General features: G+C 40.0%; 1 protein-coding gene across 2 annotated transcripts in view; it reads right to left on the reverse strand.

The window, feature by feature from the left end:
- The window catches only part of ACBD5 (acyl-CoA binding domain containing 5), a 31,140-nt gene that overhangs the window by 2,786 nt on the left and 9,270 nt on the right, over nucleotides 1-19,084 (reverse strand). For both annotated transcript variants that reach the window (XM_075082589.1, XM_075082590.1), the window contains 7 exons: nucleotides 9,138-9,275; nucleotides 8,168-8,368; nucleotides 7,339-7,445; nucleotides 5,085-5,364; nucleotides 3,556-3,755; nucleotides 2,902-2,952; nucleotides 2,497-2,606 (listed from right to left, as the gene is read on the reverse strand). In XM_075082589.1, the coding sequence (XP_074938690.1) occupies nucleotides 2,497-2,606; nucleotides 2,902-2,952; nucleotides 3,556-3,755; nucleotides 5,085-5,364; nucleotides 7,339-7,445; nucleotides 8,168-8,368; nucleotides 9,138-9,275 (1,087 nt within the window). The remainder of the gene's footprint in view (nucleotides 1-2,496; nucleotides 2,607-2,901; nucleotides 2,953-3,555; nucleotides 3,756-5,084; nucleotides 5,365-7,338; nucleotides 7,446-8,167; nucleotides 8,369-9,137; nucleotides 9,276-19,084) is intronic.

Here is a 19,084-nt window from a genome sequence, read left to right on the forward strand (position 1 = left end):
TACTGCTAGTAGACTGTGGTACAAATCCTGGTATCCAGAACTCAAAAAGGGTGTTGATAAACTGTGGAGCATTCAGGAACGAGCCACCAGAACCATCCCAAGACTGGAAAACAACTTGAAAACAAGATTCCAGTTGCTCCATCTGTTTTGTTTAAGCAGGAGATGAAGAGATGACCTGATGATAGCAAAAAAGGACCCACAGAAAACACATCACAGGCTCTTTGTCAAGTAGATATAGATCTAGGAAAATCCAATGGATGAAAGCTGAAGCTATACAAATCCAAACTAAAAATAATGTACCATTTGTTTATTCATTTAAGCTCGGAATCTTTAGAACAAAATATTAGAAAATTGCTGGAAAGGGCACTTTTCTAAAAACAGATTTCTGACAACCTGTGAATTGATAAAGGATGCTACAGAGGTCAGAACAGATGATCAAAAAAGGTTTACAAGAACAACACACTGTTCAGAGAGAGGGAACATGGCCATTTGAGAGCTATTAGCTAAACAGCACTAAAGTTCATAGGAGCTTCACATAAGATACTAAAAAAGTTGTAATAAATTTAAATACTTTGTCCCTGCTGATGAAATAGAAATCTCCATTTACCAGTGCAGAAAATAACGAAAATGTGTGTAACCGCCTAAAAGCCTTAGTAGTGAAATCTCTGGTTTCATCAGACAGTGCAAGAGCTGTTGTTAGCTGCATTGATGTTACTGAGACACAGGAACTCCCCAGCAGACTTGCAGCCTTTGTGGGCACTCTATTGTTTACAGTACCAGGGCTGGGCCCAGAGGGTGGTGATCAGTGACAGAAGCCTGGTTGGAGGCCAGTGATTAGCAGTGTATGCCAGGGGTCATACGTCTGTTTAATATCTTTATTAATAATCTGGGTGATGGGGCAGAGTGCGACCTCACTCAGCAAGTCTGCAGATTACACAAAAGTGGGAGGAGTGGCTGACATGCCAGAGGGTGGTGCTGCCATCCAGGGAGACCTCAACAGGCTGGAAAAATAGGCCGACAGGAACTTCATGGAGTACAAGGGAAAGTGGCAAGTCCAGCACCTGGGGAGGAATAACCCCAGCCACGAGCACACACTGGGGCCTGCCCAGCTGGGAAGCAGCTTGGCAGAAAAGGACCTGGGGGTCCTGGTGGTCACCAAGTTGAACATGAGCCAGCAACGTGCCCTGGCAGCAAAAAAGGCCAATGGTATTGCAGGCTACAGTATCCTTCCCAGCAGGTTGAGGGAGGTGATCCTTCCCCTTTACCTAGCACTGGAAAGGCCACACCTGGAGTGCTGTGTGCAAGAGAGTGCTGTGTCTCTCTTGTTCTGTGTACAAGAGATACATGGACATACTGGAGAGAGTCCAACAAAGGGCCATGAAGGTGATTAAGGGACTGGAGCATCTCTCCATCTCTCCTACAAGGAGAGATGAACACTGGCACAGGTTGCCCAAAGAGGTTGTGAAGTCTCCCTCCTTGGAGATATTCAAAAGCCATCTGGACAGTCCTGGGCAACGGGCTCCAGGTGTCCCTGCTTGAGCAGCAGGGTTGGACCAGGTGACCTCCAGAGGTGCCTTCCAACCTCAACCATTCTGTTTCGGTGATTTATTGTATGAGAGAAACTATATAATGAAAACTGTCAAACATTAAGAAGCTAGGAAAATTTAAGCTAATTCTAGTAAGACCTACACATGTACAGACTCTCTGCACAGTGATAGAAAGGAAAAAACTTAAGGGCATACTAAGCTAACAAAGTCAGGTGTGAGGTTGAAGTAAGTAGATAGCAACTAGAGAACATTCACTTGATCTTCTGACGCCTAGAGAGTTGAGAAGAGGTAAGATGAGACTACAACTGTCCTTCAGCTGAAGGAAGTAAAAGTAGACATTACAAGACTGTCATGGAGACACATCCAAGCTATCCAGCCTCACCCACTTGTGTGTGCTCACTGAAATTATTTATCCTGCATCACAATTCATGGATTTACTCTAAATTGCCACATATAATGCGTATCACATATAAAATCAAATTAACCAATACCTTCTTATGCCGAGAAACTTTACATGTCTTCCTAGAATTCCCAGCGAATGGAACACATTCCTACTAACTTCCTGAGTTTCTTGTTGCACATTTAGCTCAAGTTCTTGGGACTGAAACACGCTCCTTCCTATCGTAACCACACCAAGGACTCAACTGTACAACCCGCTTTAGCCTGGTACCTTCAGAGCTATGAGTCATTAATACATGCAATGGAACATTAAGCAAGACCTGGCTTGAAACAAAGAACTCAAGCAAACAGGATTTATCAAAGCAATTATTATCAAGCTCCCCATTTTGATACTGGACTAATGTTTCAGATGCACTGTCAAAGCCTTATTGAGAGCATACCCTTGCATTCTTATGCATGAAGGCAGTATCTTACGTCCTGTCTAAATAACATGATACAGTTTAAACAGATGAAATGCAGTATATATGCCCTATTGAATGCATGCCTTTACCTTCTCTTTCTTTGAAGATATACATGTACCAACCACTGGGCGATAAATGGCCATACAACAGCAAAAGCTAAAATACCAGGAGAAATTTCAAAGGGCCACCATGATGGTTTCTAAGGAAAACAGAAAAAAATTCTAGTCAGCCATCTGTGTGCATATACTGAATACCACGTGTATACTTCTCAATCACTTCAAATGCTACAGTATCAAAGTAAAAAATATACTAGTAAGACCAGAAAAAGATTGATCTATCAAATAACTTCTTCAGACACAGATTGTTTTTATCTCCTAGTCAAGGGAGAGATGATAGGAAAAGCACATACTAAGAGCTAGATAGAAAATATTAATCTTGTCCTTTTTTTCCACCATTCACACTGCTTTTAACAACTAGAAAAAACAATATTTTACCTTGACAGAGGAGGCAGGCTGGTAATTTGACTGTAGTGTTGCAGATTTTGCCTTTAAACACAAACAAAGGATGGTAAGTATAAAAAAAGGAAACCGCAATTAAAATTTTTCTGCTTCACAAAGTGAGTGAAGGCTTGTGAAGGCTTTGCAATCTGTATATATCACAGTTTAAGAAACAGAACCACCCCCATGCAACCGCCCTTTCACCACTTAGCTTCCACTTACCTCTGATGTTTCCATTACTCTTTATAGCATTTTTATCACATCTCCATGAGTTAAAAAAATTAATCAGTGTCACTTACTGGAACTCTTTAGTTTCTCAAGGACCCCCTGCCCAACTTGTCATCGCAACTTCCTCAACTCTGGTCCAGTCCCCAGCAGTTGCAACCCAGAGTACCAATCCCAGCAGCTTAATTTGCATGATTACATGTTTCAACACTAGTCTATATGAAGGCAAAAAGCACTGGTTTAGTCTGCACTAAGCTACAGGCATGCCTAACACTGTAAAGGAAAGAGAATGCTCTGTTCTAAACCTTCCAGGCAATCCAGAAAATGAGAACTACCAGAAACTTTACAGTTTAAGAAAATATTGTCTGAAACTTTAACCTGACAAAGCATACCAATATCCAAGGAAATTTAATTAAGAGTGAATACCTGTGATGCCGTAACCGCCTCCAGCATATGCAACCTCTGAAGGACATTCTGCATGTCTTCTTGCAACCGCATCAGCACCACTGCAATCTGTTCATTGAGGCTACCCCTGGGTCCTCTGTCCGAGCCCCAGCGCTCTCCATCCCCGCCACTACCCATCTGTCCACCTTGTGAACCATCTCCTAGAGGCTGAAGTCTATGCCCTATGTGGAGGGAGAAAAAATAAAATACATAAAACACAGGATGGGCTACCAGCTCTATTGAAAATGTTTCATTTTAACAGTTTGGTTTTCTCCCTCCTGAACTGAGCACGGTACTCCTAATTGTAGGCTATATTCAGACAGTTCAAAAGCACTGGGAGGGTACTGCAACATCATTTGAGATGTTTCCCTACAGCCTCAATGTGACAGCATTATTCAAGGTCCTGGAACTGCATAAACATTTAGCAAAAAATTAATTCACATCCAGTCAAGTTCAGCAGTAAATTCTGCCCTAGCAAAAAGAAAGTAAGATCTGTCTTATTATCAAGGGTAGGTGTGTTTTATGTTTAGTACTGTCTCCAGCTGGAAAACAAAGAACACTGGAATAGAGTGATGGGAACAGATAATTGTTTGAAACCTACAGTACTCCTTTAAACTACATACAGCTAACCTATCAGGTTTCTGCCTGCAAGTAGCAAACGTAAGTAAAGCAACAAAAGAGAGAAGGGGAGATGGTTAAACTATATGTTCTTCATCGTAGTTTTCAACTTAAATATTATATTTGGATTTTCTTTTTAATTTTTGCATCTGATCACATATAGGTGTCATACAAAAAGGCTTTCTGGTTTGTTTTTTTTTTTCCCCCGTACAAGAAAAATAAACTTTATCCTTGACTTTATAGGTCATACCACTGGAATATGGTGCTGCTCCTAGGTGACAGTATTAGAAGTATTACAGAATTAAAAAGAGCAGAGGTCCAAGATAAATTGAACATCTGGACTATTATGTGATTAAGAATCATTAAGTTTTACGAACCATAATAGAGGGTATCAGAATCACTCAAAGGTGTGGCTAAGACTCCAGTTATACAGAAAACAATGCCTCACTGATACCTTTCCAAGATGTTCCATGGTTTCAAATACAACACCACAGAGGCATAAGCACATATGCATTTAAAAATAAATATGTAAAGAAACTCTTCTCATGCATAGACAGGTTTTGAAGATTACATTTCTAAAAAGACCGGTGTCATAAACAGCAGCTGGAGTTTAAGATAAGGCAAGAGAAGAAGCCAGTATGCTTATACAAGATCTCCATAGCACCAAAAAAAAATTATTTTGTAATACTTATTATGAATGAAATAAATACTCTGAAGACAAAACCGATTGCTACTCACTGTAATTACGATTTTGTTATCTATTTTTATTGTGAAGTACAGAAGCACTGTATAGCATGACTGACTTACTGGACAATATTGACAAGTGCTTCTCAGGCAACAGTAACTTATAGCAGTCAGGAGAGTGGGAGAAACAAAAGCAGCATGCACAGTACCTCTCCCTCTTCTGACACTGTAGAAATCTGCTTTCTCTCCACCCTTCTTCTCCTTGTGAGGGCCCCCATTACTGGCTTTGCCATCTTCTCCTCCGCACTTGACTTCACCTTGCTCTTGAGCTGCTCCCTCTACAGTATTTCCAGGGTGGAGATTCCTGTAAGTCACGCAAGCGTGCCTTGGAAAATCCGTATTTTCTAAGAGAAGACTGTGATCTACATCCAAGAAATGGGATGAATGCTTTAAAGATCCTTTAGCTGATGTGATGATCTCCACACAGGGCTACAAATTAACATTAGCAAGTAATTAAATTCTGTAAAATGTGACGGTTAACCAACAAAAGGAAGAAGCATCATCTCTACTTTCACTTTAAAAGTTTGCCCAGAATTCTTCTAACAGGAGCAGTTGTTTTCCTGTAGAATGCACTTCCAATTGTCTAAAAGTCCTTTTCAGATTGAAAAGGCATTTGAGGCATACAAATACAAAACAGTGATACCACCTGAAATTACTTTAGGCATTTCTAAATTACATTCAGTAACACTCAGTATTCACTAAAGCAGAACATTAAGATCCGAAAATGTTCAGTTTTCCCTTGTAAAATTGGCTTTGATTCCCAGACAGTGAAGTGGTATCCTAACTTGGATTTGTGAGCCACACTGTCAAAAATCACATGCTATTAGCAACCTTGAGTAGGCAGTGTTTATGCTCATGGCAAAGAGATCACGCTATTTATTATCAGCCTGTTCAAAACAGCTTGGCTGCACCCTGTATCTCTCACCAAAAAAAAAGAAAGGCATAGTATTCTAACAACTTCTCACTCAAAATCAGTGGTAGTGTAGAAAGTTATTAAAAATGGATGACAATTGAGTTGATCAGGTCACAATTACATGCTCTGCAACAGGACTGCCTTAAGGTGGCTCAAGCAACCCTTTGTTCGGTGCAAGGACAAGCACTTGCACAAGTATATGCTGAAGCAGACTGGGGACCTCAGCTAGCTGAAAAATAACTCGATGAAAAATCCAAAATAAACAAAAGAAGGGGCAAAGAAATGGAAACTGCTGCCAAAATCCCATTTGTCAAATAGCAGTTCATAAACCTGTATCATTAGAACTGAAGGACAGAGTGTTTACTATAACTTTTCTAATACAAAGCTGTATTTTATTCTTTAAATGAACCTCTTCTAGTTTGAATTGATCTATCTGTAGTTCTACTTGCATACTTATTTACATACACCTGAACATTTGTTATTCTGTTCAAAACTAGAACTTTTCTTGTGCAGGTTGGGAAATTCTGACAAATTACCCACTCACTTCAATTAAAGAATCTCAAACAAGCTCGAACAATACACAAGATGATTGAGAAATGACCTAGATAAGAAAGCTTGCAGCACTTCTACCAAATCATGCTTCACTACTGTGTAAAATTTTGATTTGCTAAAAGGAATTCTCTAGATCCTCAGAAAACTGCTAGACAAGAGAATGACAAAATATTACAGTGCTTCTGATCCCATGCATCATCCATATATTCCTCCCCAGAATCAGGAAACCAGGTGTTTGAGTACAATCTACAAAGTCCACACTTAAATTGGACCGCTGAAGGAGGTCCAAGGCAGTAAGTCAACTAAGACTACAGTTAATACAATGACCAGGAGCACAAATTCAGTCAAAACAAAGCCAGCACAGTCAGTGCGCACCTTTTGTATGAAAGTCAGATGTTCACTGCAGCTGAAAAGTACAAGAGAACCCAGAAATCATTGTTATCTCCCACTTCTTCAGACCTAGGCCACTTTCGGGCACTGACCTACAGGCCACCTGCTAAGGCTTACTCTTTATTTATTTTAAGAAACAAATGCAGGGTTCATCAAGCCAGAAAAGGAGTGTGCAAAAAGCTCATTGTTACAAAGACACAACCCGCTTCTTAGGGATAGTTGGATTCTGGTCCCTACGTATGTTAGGAGACCCTACATTAATTTCCGGACACAGCCCTTAGTTTCTTTGTCCTGTTGTTTTTGATACCTTCCCCACACATAAATTCTGTGAGCAAAAATTTCAAGGCTTTTGGATCAGTTGTAACCAAGTTGTAAAAGACTGACAATAAAAAGAAAAAAAACCACATAGTCTAACCAGGAGAAAGTAATTCATGGACTACTCATTACTTCCTTCACCTCTGTATGTCCAGATTCACCTGACAGATAGGAACCTATTTAAAAATAAGCAGATCAGTTTCAAAATACAACTAGGAATACTAGGCCCCTACCTCTTCTAGTCCAAGTTGCTCCATAGAGTCACAATAAACTTCACTGTCTGAATCACTGGTTAAGTGCTGAGTTGCTGAGACCTCTTCAGTATTCTCTTCATTTGCACCTGCATGAAAAGGAGGGCCACACACATGCTTTGTAAACATGAGCCAATCCTGGCAAAGAGTGAAAAAATGTGTTAAAATGTGTTGGTGAGCTTCAACTCATGTCCCCTTTATTTACAATTGTCATCCTAATATTAAATTCTGAATAAAGAGGTTATATTAATATAGGAATTATATAGAACTCTTACTTATGGGAAAACTATACCTCATATTGACATTTCTGCATTTTAAGTTGATAATTTTAATTTTACCTTGTTCGTTGCACTCTCCTTCCTAAGCTCAGCATAAAAAAGTTTTGCCTGAAGTTATCTGTTAGTTTTAAAATTACATATTTAAACATCAGTTTCAACAAACTGGCATTTAAATTTTGTTCAGCCTTTAAGAAAGACAAATAAGATACTAGCAACTTTTATTTCACTACAAATTAGCTTTCAAAGGCAAACAGTATTTGCATAGGTAGTGTAATGATTTTAAAAGAAAACAATTGTATTTCTGTGGTTTTGGATCTGTCTCTGAATTCTTCTCTCTTTCTGTAGATCCGAAGAGAAAGCCTTATTTTAAACTGGAATTAAATTTAATTTTTTTTGTGTAGTCTTTCTTCAGGTTCCTACAACTGAAAAACAGCATTTCTAGTCTCTGAATCCCAGGATTAAGCTTACAAGAAAAGAAATATTTTCCAAGAAAAGCATGTGCAAATGAAAATATGGTCTTGCAAGGACAATACCTTGGTGAGCACTGTTATTAGCTATTTCCAGGCTTGGCTCCATTTTCTTTATTTCCTCCTCTGAGTTCAAGCCATTCAGGGCAGATTTAGTCTGGATGCCATTCTGCATATCTGGCATAAAGCTGTCCTTGTAACAGCCATTAGTAACAATACTTTCCAAATCCTTAGCAGCTGCTGGTTCTTGTTTTACATTCTTATAGTCTGTAAAAGAACAAGAAAACCTTCTAAATAGAAAACTACACACCTAATGGCTCAAAACATATTTCTTCAAGTAGCTAACTTTCTAATGGACTGTAAGTATAATGTATCTGCAGAAAAAAAAAAAATATAAATACTCCTAGATTCACATTTGCAGGGATTGTTTTATTCTTGTAAAAAGTATAAATATGAAATTGAATATGCATAAAGAGCAGATTATATTTAAAACAAGTAAGCAAATCCAAAGTAGGTCTCTTGATAAATTAAATAATTACCCTAATGTCCTTCGAGGAAAAAACCTGCAGAGAATTCTAAAGATGTAGTTTTGTTTGGTTTTCACTTGATGCTGGTATTTCTCAGAACTCTTCATGGACCCCCTAAACAAATCTCACTGAAAGTTGTTTTATTTTCTCTGAAGAAAAAAAAGTGATTTTCAATTCTATTGTTACAGCCCATGTAGCCATTCACAACTCTTATAAAGAGCACTGGCAACAAAACCCAAAACAACACAGGGTGTAGACTTTTAGCTAGCCTACCGACAGAACATCCTAGCCAAGTCAAAAACTGTATGGCACAGCTCACAAATTTCTACTAGTTCTAAACCTTACAACCCAGGCTGAGACACTGCCATTCATCACACATGCATCCATGCGTATTCGCATCTAATTCTCCTGAAGAAGTAGAGTGTTCATGATCCTTTGGGATTTTTCTGCCACTTAGGTGGCTAAGCATAACTTTGGAAGAGACAATGGTCCAAGTGCGGAAAACATACCCTTTCCATTTAGCTGCAGTTCTTTCTCCTCCTCTTCACAAAGCCCTTCTTCTTCCGATTCTGCTCCGCTATCACTACTTTCAGCTTTTCCATTCACAGCCTTTATATTTGGAGTGGAAGTCATGACATTACTAAGGTCTGAGAAAAAATTCAAAGAGGAAAAAAAGATGTATTTTAAAAGAAACAAACACACAACCCTCCCTGCCTCAAACCATTAGTGATAGTTCTACAAAAGTATTTCCATATTGGAAGATGTACCAAATAACACCAACTTTATTTCTGTAAGCTCTTCCTTAATTGGTTTAATGTTTATCTTTTGTGGTTCGCCAGGAGTGCTTGATTCCTGGTGAAGAGACTGTCAATGATTCTGAGGAAGCCTACTAGAAAGATACAGCAGGCCACTTTCACTACCGAGTCTCGGACCAAGTCTATTACCCCATATTTATGGTATAGCTGCAGTAACAGTTTATCTAGGACCAATGTGGCTATGTTCTTTTAAACCCAGAAGTGGGTGTTTTAATAGCCTTTTGGGCTGAAATGCTTCAAAACTACTCCCAATTCAAAGGCAAATTTTGAAACATTCTATTCAATTACGTGAGCAACAGGATTCCGAAAAAGGTGAATACAAGATCTTATGCATCTTCTCCTGCACCAATTTAAGCAGACGCATGGTAAGACGACTCAAATTTATACAGATATTTATCTAGCAAAGGGCATATGGAAATAAATTCTCTAATTCCAATGAAAATGATGAAATAAATACACTGAGCATTTGTTTGCCTGCCTAATTACATAAATATTTTTTAAAAAAATCTTGAAATAGACAAAGTAACTGCTAAGTCCTTGTTTTCCACATCTTTGATCACTCCAAGGATCACAAACTATTTACTCTGATTGTACAAAGAATTGCAAGGTAAAGATTCTTAAAAAACATTGAGAATGTAAGGGACAATTCTACCACCTCCTGTAAAAAAAGATATGGTTAAATATATCCTAATGATCATATAAACCTCCTATGTTAGGACAGAGTGATTAAGGTACAAAGAGGGACAGTTTCTGCAAGACACTCAGAGTCTACACGTTGACTCCAAGGCTGAATTCTGCCTGTTCTGTCACCACAGCATTCTATTTGCATAATTTCTATCTTCCCTTGTCAGAACCTTGAAAGATTAATTCTTATGTTTAGGCTTAACATTAACAGCAAAATAATATGCAATTATACTGGAGTTGCCAAACCAGCTCTGCTACTTTCTTTGCTGCGTGGTAAATAAGAGTTAAGGGTTTTCTGCTTTAACCTTGCATTGAAGAGCCTTTCCACATTTCTCTAGTTTCAAAGCTTATCCATAGTGCTTTAAAAAAAAAAAACAACACAAAGGCAAAATAACTTAACTTCTTATACAGAAATAACTAATATATTAAATATCCTGTTCACTTTAGTTTTACTGCAAGGTACGGCTTCTGTGGGTACCCTGCCTCACTGTTTAGGATTTATTTGATCCAAATTCTAGCTGAAGATTAAAAAAAAAATGCTTCTTCATTGTAAAAACAGACAGAGAAATCTATTGTCTGCCTTGTAGACTACAAGAATATAACCAATCACATGATCATTTTCTCCCTGCTGAAGAACAGTTCTTATTTGCAAGGAAATCTGTTTCACAAAAGAAAAATCCCAACATGTTCCCAGTTTATTTCCCATAAGCATGTTTCATTTATTGTGAAACCCAATTCTTGAGATGTTTTTTCTGAGAAGCAGCAGTGTGAGGAAGATAAGGTAGCAGTTAAGTCCTCATAGCATGAGCATTAAGCACAGACACATCTCCCTTGACATGGTAAGGCAGGTATCATCCTTCCCTTTGAAACAAAAAGAGAATGGGGCCACAATCATTCATGTGTCCTACCCAGTTGTGGGAGTAGACAGGAAAGACGAGACTAGGTGGAACATTTAGCTGTGAAGGAAGGTGAATCAAAACTGTAAACCTCCTCACCCTACTAAAGATACTGTAAAAAGCCCTAGCTATACCATAAGCTTTTTTCTTAATATTTACTTTTCTTCTTTTTGAAGGGAAGGTCTTTGTACAATCAAGCATGTTCTCTCTCTTCACTTAATTTCAGTAAGGAGATTATTCATTTGGGGAAATTTCTAAGTGATACATCATATATATTTAAATAAAGAGGTGGAACTGAGAGAAAGTATCAACAGTAACAGATTCATGGTATCATCCTATGGGACACCTGAATAACTGAAATCCATCAGGATCATATTTCTTCCACAAAGTCAACCTTAGCAACAGTGCTCCTAAAGATGATAAAGAGGCATTGCTTCGATACCAACTCTGAAGAACACAGCATTGTTTAGTCTTGGCCACTTGAAATACCATGCTTCATTGTATATTCTTCCTCAGAACCCTTACACTCCTATGCTCATGAGGTCCACCCCTAATTGCTTTTACTACATGGTAAAACCACAGTTTAGAATCATAGAATCATTAAGGTTGGAAAAGACCCTTAAGATCATTGAGTCCAACCACTAACCTATTACTGCCAAGTCCACCACTAAACCATAACCTCAAGCACCACATCTACCCTTCTTTTAAATACCTCCAGGGATGGTCACTCAACCACCTCCCTGGGCAGCCCCTTCCAATGTTTGACAACCCTTTCGGTGAAGAATTTTTTTCTAAGGTCCAACCTAAACTTCCCCTGGTGCAGCTTGAGGCCATTTCTGCTTATCCTATCGCTTGTTCTAGGGGGAAGAGTCCAACCCCCACCTTGCTACAACCTCCTTTCAGGTAGTTGTAGAGAACGATAAGGTCTCCCCTCAGCCTCCTCTTCTCCAGACTAAACAACCCCAGCTCCCTCAACCGATCATCATAAGACTTTTTCTCTAGACTCTTCACCAACTTTGTTGCCCTTCTTTGGAGACACTCCAGCACCTCAATGTCCTTCTTGTGGTGAAGGGCCCAAAACTGAACACCTACCATCCCCCTTGTTACACTGAGTATCTGCTACAAAACCAGCAATGATGACTAATACTGGGGGTGATAGGGTTAAAGACTAAACAGAGCCAACTAGTAGTGACTTCTACAGTCCCTGTTGGTAGGTTAATAGCTACTTCTTAAGGAATGTATCTTTTAATACAAATGGTAAGAGTCAAGCAACTTCACTTGCTTTGTGCTAATCCCACCCATCTGCCCACCCCTTCATTCTTTCTGTTTACCCATTTCAACTGCAGGTAAAATATTAGTAGCTTTTTCTGTTGCCCTCATTTAGATTCTATAGAATCCCTCTTGGTTTATTATTTTCATCTTACTGCCTGCACCATCAAACTGTGATATTTGTGTCAGAGTTTTCTAAATCAAAGCTGTACTGCTCTATAGCCATACAAGGAATTATATTCTACTATAAAAGCCTCGATTGTCTGTCTTTAATGCTATAGAGTAAGACCTATGTAACAGTAACAACATGCAAACAGAAGGAAGAATTTAACAAAAGAAAATGGCGATAAGGAAAGGCTGTGAAGAACAGACACACAGCCTGTCTACAAGCTTTCACTAGATATTAATTTTCTTGTGTCATCTCTATTAAGAGATTGCCTAAGAGCAATTCTAAATATATTTCTTTAAAGGTAGCACTACAATTCTTCTCAATAACTTGTATAACAGGGCCAAGTTCCTGAAAAATATGTATTTGATTTCTAACTTCCCACATATTTCAAGGCAATTTTTGTCACCCAGATGGGAGCGAGTTGCTTAAATGAAGACTATGGAAAATACAGGCCCTCTCCAGAAGGAAATGGGAGGCCTGGTTACCCAGGATATGAAAAAGGCTGAAGTACTTAATGACTTTTTGCCTCAGTCTTCACCAGCCAGTACCCAAGCCATACCACCAAGTTGCAGAAGGCAAAGGCCAGGACTGGGAGAACAATGAACTGCCCATTGTAGGAGATGATCAGGTTTGAGAGTCTATAAGGAACCTGAAGGTAAACAAGCCCATGGGACCTGATGAGATGCTTCCACAGGTCCTGAGGGAACTGGCAGATGAAGTTGCTACGCCCTTATCCATCATATTTGAGAAGTCGTGGCAGGCCAGTGAAGTTCCCACTGCCTGGAAAGGGGAAATATATCCCCCATTTTTAAAAAGGGAAAAAAGGAAAACCCAGGGAACTGCAGGCCAGTCTCACCTCTGTGTCTGGCAAAATCATAAAGCAGATCCCCCTGGAAACTATGCTAAGGCACATGGAATTGGTGACAGTCAGCATGGTTGCTCTAAGGGCAAATTGTGCCTGACAAATTGGTGGCCTTCTACAATAGCATTACAGCATTGGTGGATAAGGGAAGAGCAACTGATGTTATCTACCTGGACCTGTGCAAAGCATTTGACACCATCCCACATGACATCTTTGTCTCTAAATTGGAGAGACATGGATTTGACAGATGGACCACTCAGTGGCTAAGGAATTGGCTGGCTGGTTGCACTCAAAGAGTTGCAGTGAACCGATCAATATCCAAGTGGAGATAGGTGATGAGTGGCATTCCTCAGGAGTCAGTATTGGAACCAGCACTGTTTAACATCTTTGCTGGTGACACGGACAGTGGGACTGAGTGCAGCCCCAGCAAGTTTGCTGACGACACCATGTTGCGTGGTACAGTCGACATGCTGGAGGGAAGGGATGCCATTCAGAGGGACCTTGACAGGTTTGAGAGGTAGGCCTGTGCAAACCTCATGAATTTCAACATGGCCAAGTACAAGGCCCTGTACAGGGGTCAGGGCAGTCCCAAACACATATACAGGCTAGGTGGAAAACAGACTGAAAGCACCCCTGAGGAGAAGGACTTGGGGGTGCCGGTTGATGAGCAGCTCACTGTGACCCATCAATGTGCACTTGCAGCCCAGAAAACCAACCATGTTCTGGGCTACATCAAAAGAAGCATGCCAGCAGATCAAGGGAGGTGATTCTCCCCCTCTACTCCACTCTCATGAGACGCCACCTGGAGCACTGCATTTAGCTGTGGGGCCCCAAACATAAGAAGGACATGGACCTGGTGGAGCAAGTCCAGATGAGGGCCACAAAAATGATCCAAGGGCTGGAGCACCTCTCCTATGAATACAGGCTGAGAGAGTTGGGGTTGTTCAGCCTGGAGAAGAGAAGGCTCTGGGGAGACCTTATAACAGCCTTCCAGTACCAAGAAAGCTGGAGAGGGACTTTTTACAAGGGCATGTAGTGATAGGACAAGGGGTTAACAGCTTTATATCTACATCTACCCTCTTTCAGTTTAAGGAAGAAATTCTTCACTATGAGGGTTGTGAGGCACTGAAACAGGTTGCCAAGAGAAGATGTGGATGTCCCATCCCTGGAAACATTCAAGGCCAGGTTGGATGGGGCTTTGAGCAACCTGGTCTAGTGGAAGGTGTCCCTGCCCATGGCAGGGGGGTTGGAACTAGATGATCATTAAGGTCCCTTCCAACCCAAACCATTCTGTGATTCAATGAAAATGCCTCTGCAGATATGCCCCAGCTCAAGGGTCATCTTACAAAGAAAACCTAGTCTAGCAGGTTTTTCCTCAAATGCCTTGTATTTTTGGTTTTCTGAATAGGCACATAATTCTTATACAAACTTAACATGCATTGCTGGAGCTGTACTGATAGTTGGCTCAGCACAACACAGTATCTTCACCCAAGTATTACAGCCTCTTTCATTCTTTGCAAATACCAGTGATCAGGAAACAGTCTACAACAGCAGGTGAAACACATCCTGAAACATTTAAATAGTATGTACACAGCTAGTTAATAAAAATTATGGGTTTTTTTTGTAAAATACCGTAAGTTTATTATCTGCTCAATGGCAGCAAAATTTTAGCCATTAAAAAAATTATTTCCATGACCTACACTTATATCAACTTAAATAGTGATCTCTTTGCACTCCTACATTTAAGTAGACTCAAGCTCTGTCAAAATTAAGTCTCAGAGAGCCCTATATGGTGTACAAAATTGTTTTCATGATCAGGTAACTGGAATTGTTTTCTTGCCATCACAACCTAATGTTTCATGCTTGTTACTGATACAAGTAAACTCCCTGCTTCAGTTCCAAGTTTATGCAACCACGTTCTGCCATTTCCAACACGCTTAGTTGCACAAATCTCCACGTCTTTTTTGAAACTGATGTATCCCAATACTGCAGGGAGCTCACTGCAAGAAGTGATTGCAGCAGGAAAGGAGGGGTACATGCAAGCATCTGGGAGCAATAAGCTCTTCAGCTAGAAGAACAAGAGTTTCTATACCCTCATTTCCTTCCATTCTTTTTAATATAGCACACTACAAAGAAAATTACCAGGGGCCTAGCCTGCTCTGTAACATCTGTTCTACAGTACTCAGACGAGCTGCCATCACAAATAAAGAGATTTTAGAAAGGTCTGTCAAAAATAGACAGAAAAATATAAAATTCCTTACTTTAACTACCACTGTTTTATCACTTTTAAGTGCTTTGAGAAAGTTCTCAAAGTTCTCAAGTTCTTTGAGAAAGGTATTCCCTAAGCACACAGATCATGGCAGCCAGATCTTCCGCTCTACAGTTTCCTCCTTTTTATTTTTCTTTTAATATACTCTAAAAGACTACAGCCTTGTTTTGCCAGCATTCCTCTCTGCTCATGTGCTTTTCAAGCTGTTACACTTGAAGAGATGCCACTGTATTTCAAAGAACAATTTACTCAACAATATCCATGTCTTTATTTACCACTTATAAACATCAAAACAATAGTTTGTGCATGAGAATGAACACAGACAATAGCAGCTTCTTAGAAATTTATATTAACTTGCAACTATGGTTTTTAGGATTACTGACTAGTAGTCCTGGACCTTTACACTTTTCAATATCTATGGAGTTTCTCATCTCCATCCACAACACCAGTACCCATTCCTTTGAATTTTCAGAATACTTTCCGCATAAACAAGGTTACCAAGTTTTTGGGTTGACTTAAATAAATCTCCCTTTTCCCTGTCTCCCCGAGCCTTCTGCCAGTAGAGGCAACCTGCCTGGGATTTCCTGAAGAGAGCAGCCCCGGGAGAACAGCAGCTGCCCCATAGGCATTCCCAAGACTAGCAGGTAGTTCCACGAAGGCCACCAGACATCCAGAGTACAGGGCCACCAAGCACAAGCAGCTTGTTACACAGTGCATGCAGAGCAAGACCAAAGGATCCAGGCTTTGCCAACTTACTGTCAACACCTTAGCCAAACACACACATGTGAGAATGAACACGAAGAATAGCTGCTTCTTAGATATTTGTAGTAACCTGCAAGAATAGTAAGATCATTCCAGGATGTCCCCACGGCTGGTACTACTTCCCTCTGGGAGAACAAGCAGGACTTGCTAAGCTCTCTTCTGTGTGAGAGAGATACAGTCAACATTTGGGACTTTTACTTTGTGTGGCAAGTAGAGAGGAGGATTACACTCAAGTTTTGTCCCAGAAAATACAGAACACGAACATAGTAAACTCAAACCCCATAAAGAAAACTGAATTATGCTTGAAAACAGAAAACCGTATTACTGAGTCACCTATAGTCCAGAACCTCTGATGTATATTGTAGCCTGAATCAAAAATTGGTTTGCCCTGTACAAGAAAAAAAAAAAACAAACAGGAAGCAGCTGAGATACTATTCTGCCACCTACTTCAAACCTGCTGGTTGAACAGCCTTTTACAACGCCCATATTAAATACAGCCTCACAGATAACACAGATGGCTTTTCCATATATCTTAGAGGCTATGATTGAAGTAATTACTTTTGCTATAACAAAGTTATGCATGCCACACCAGCCCATGCCCACTCGGCACTTTTCTGAGAGCAATCAAGATACAACTACCTACATCTGTTGTTTCCCAGCCTTCCATACCTCTGTCTACTACTACTTCTTTGTACCTTGTCTTTATAGAACACAGCTGTGAGGAATCTGGATTTCAGTTCTCATCACAGGATGTTAACTACAAGTGAGACCTCTACATTTTACCAAAAGTGGGTACATCTGCAAGGTTCTCAAAACCTGCAGAGCTTTTGACAACTTATTTTCCCTTTTGCAGGAACTGTTGTCTGGCTGGAAGAAAAAAATTTCAGGTCTAACAACCAATTTTTTAATGCACAAAACCTGTTACTGTTGACTCAATCCAGCATGAAACTGAATTCAGGTAGGCTTTTCTTTTAATGGAAGAAAGCTTCTCTTGGCTCCCTCCACTTTGAAAGAAGCTATTTTTATTCTTACATTTTCACATTTGGATACTCTGCTGCTCACACTGTGGTGATATATTCTCTTCTACTCTGTATGAGAGGAGCTGTTGGTATCCTCAGGCTTAAGCTATACTGATGCTTCACCCTAATTTCCAACATTGTTAGGCAGCACTGGCATAAAACCATCAGTTTGAAGTCAAATCACCAAGTAGGCTCAGATTTGAACTGGAAAGCCTGAAACAGGTATATATTGCAACAGAGCAATCTGTGGCTTGCCGAGACACTGATCCACACTGCATTTAGACTCCCCTGACTTCAGCACTTGCTGGCCCAGCCCTTAATCCTACAATAACCCCATCCTGCAGCAAACACTGCAATGTTCTAGATGTTTCTGAAGGTAATTTATTAAACAACTGAGATATTAACAAAAATATTTATATAGCAAGTTTCACACTAGCCTCCCTGAATTTAATCTGTAACCTTGATTATACCTGTTAACTTATCCCTAGAAACTAGGATAAAAAGTTTAAAGGACCCACCCACCAGCTCCTCCTGCCCCATGCTGGCCCTGCCTTAATGTACCTCTTGGCTGTGGGGATGCCAGCCATTCAACATATCCTACTAAAGCACAGCAGTTTCAGAGTACCAGGGATTTTAGCTCTTTTTACCCTTCTTACAAAGCATTAGGAAGATTCACAGCCATTGAGTTCCTTAGAACTCCTAGCGAGGAAAAGAGGAAGGAGAAGGAAGGAAATCAGTTTAGCAAGTATATTTGAAGTCAAACAGAAATTTAAAAATGAGCTCATGCAGCAAACACAGGGTGTTTCACAGAGAGGCCTGCACACAAGCAGGAAGAGCGTGCCACCAAATGCTACATTACAAAGCAAAGATGTTGAAAATAACGAGAAGCTCTTTGAGAAAATAAAATTATTTGACAAGAGCGACTAATCACATGCAATCTACAGAAGTACAGTTGGAAAATATATTGCATTTTAAGAGTGTTTCTACATGGAAAGTAATAATTAAGAACAGAGGCACTTTTTTCATGTGCAAGCCCTCCCCTCCAAGCTTACCTATGTCCTGCACTAACTACTTCTTTTGAAACAGAAGTGTCTATATGTATTTGCTTGTTCTAAAAGCACCCTGACCCCAGTGAGTATTGTCTTTTAAACCTAGCTCCCATACCCAATGCAGGAAGACACCAAGCAAATTGTTAAATAGCCATATCTGCCTGTGAGCCGGGCCAACTTCTGCCATCCACACAAGCTGCTACGGAAGCAGTGCCCTGAATGGACTCCTAGCGCAAACATCCTACGCTGCAACCAGAACTGGCCAAAGCCAGCATGTGCAGCAACACAAGTCACCTTGCTTCAATTGGGTTTCATCTGGTGCAACTGCAATACAGCTGGGAGCAAAGTTTTCAGGAGAGAAACATTAATGAGGATGACAAAGTTTAGGAGTATTATAATACTTAAGTTTTCCACAGCCTCTGCAGTGCATAACCTGTCATTACTGGAGGCAACATTTAGTCTTCAGTCTTACAAAGAGTACTACCACTAAGTATAAAGGTGAAGGGTCATCTTTATTTAGTAGGATTTTAAAATGCCTTGTCACAAAGCAGAAGGAGTACACAGGAAAATTCTACAGAGGAACTTGTGAACAATTTTGAGATATTTTGCTTAGTTGTTGAGATAACTTTGTGCAGGCCTGTCAGGTAGGGATTTTCTTGCCC

This window comes from Phalacrocorax aristotelis, chromosome 2, assembly GCF_949628215.1.
Source record: "Phalacrocorax aristotelis chromosome 2, bGulAri2.1, whole genome shotgun sequence".
In the NCBI taxonomy this organism is placed as follows: Eukaryota; Metazoa; Chordata; class Aves; order Suliformes; family Phalacrocoracidae; genus Phalacrocorax; species Phalacrocorax aristotelis.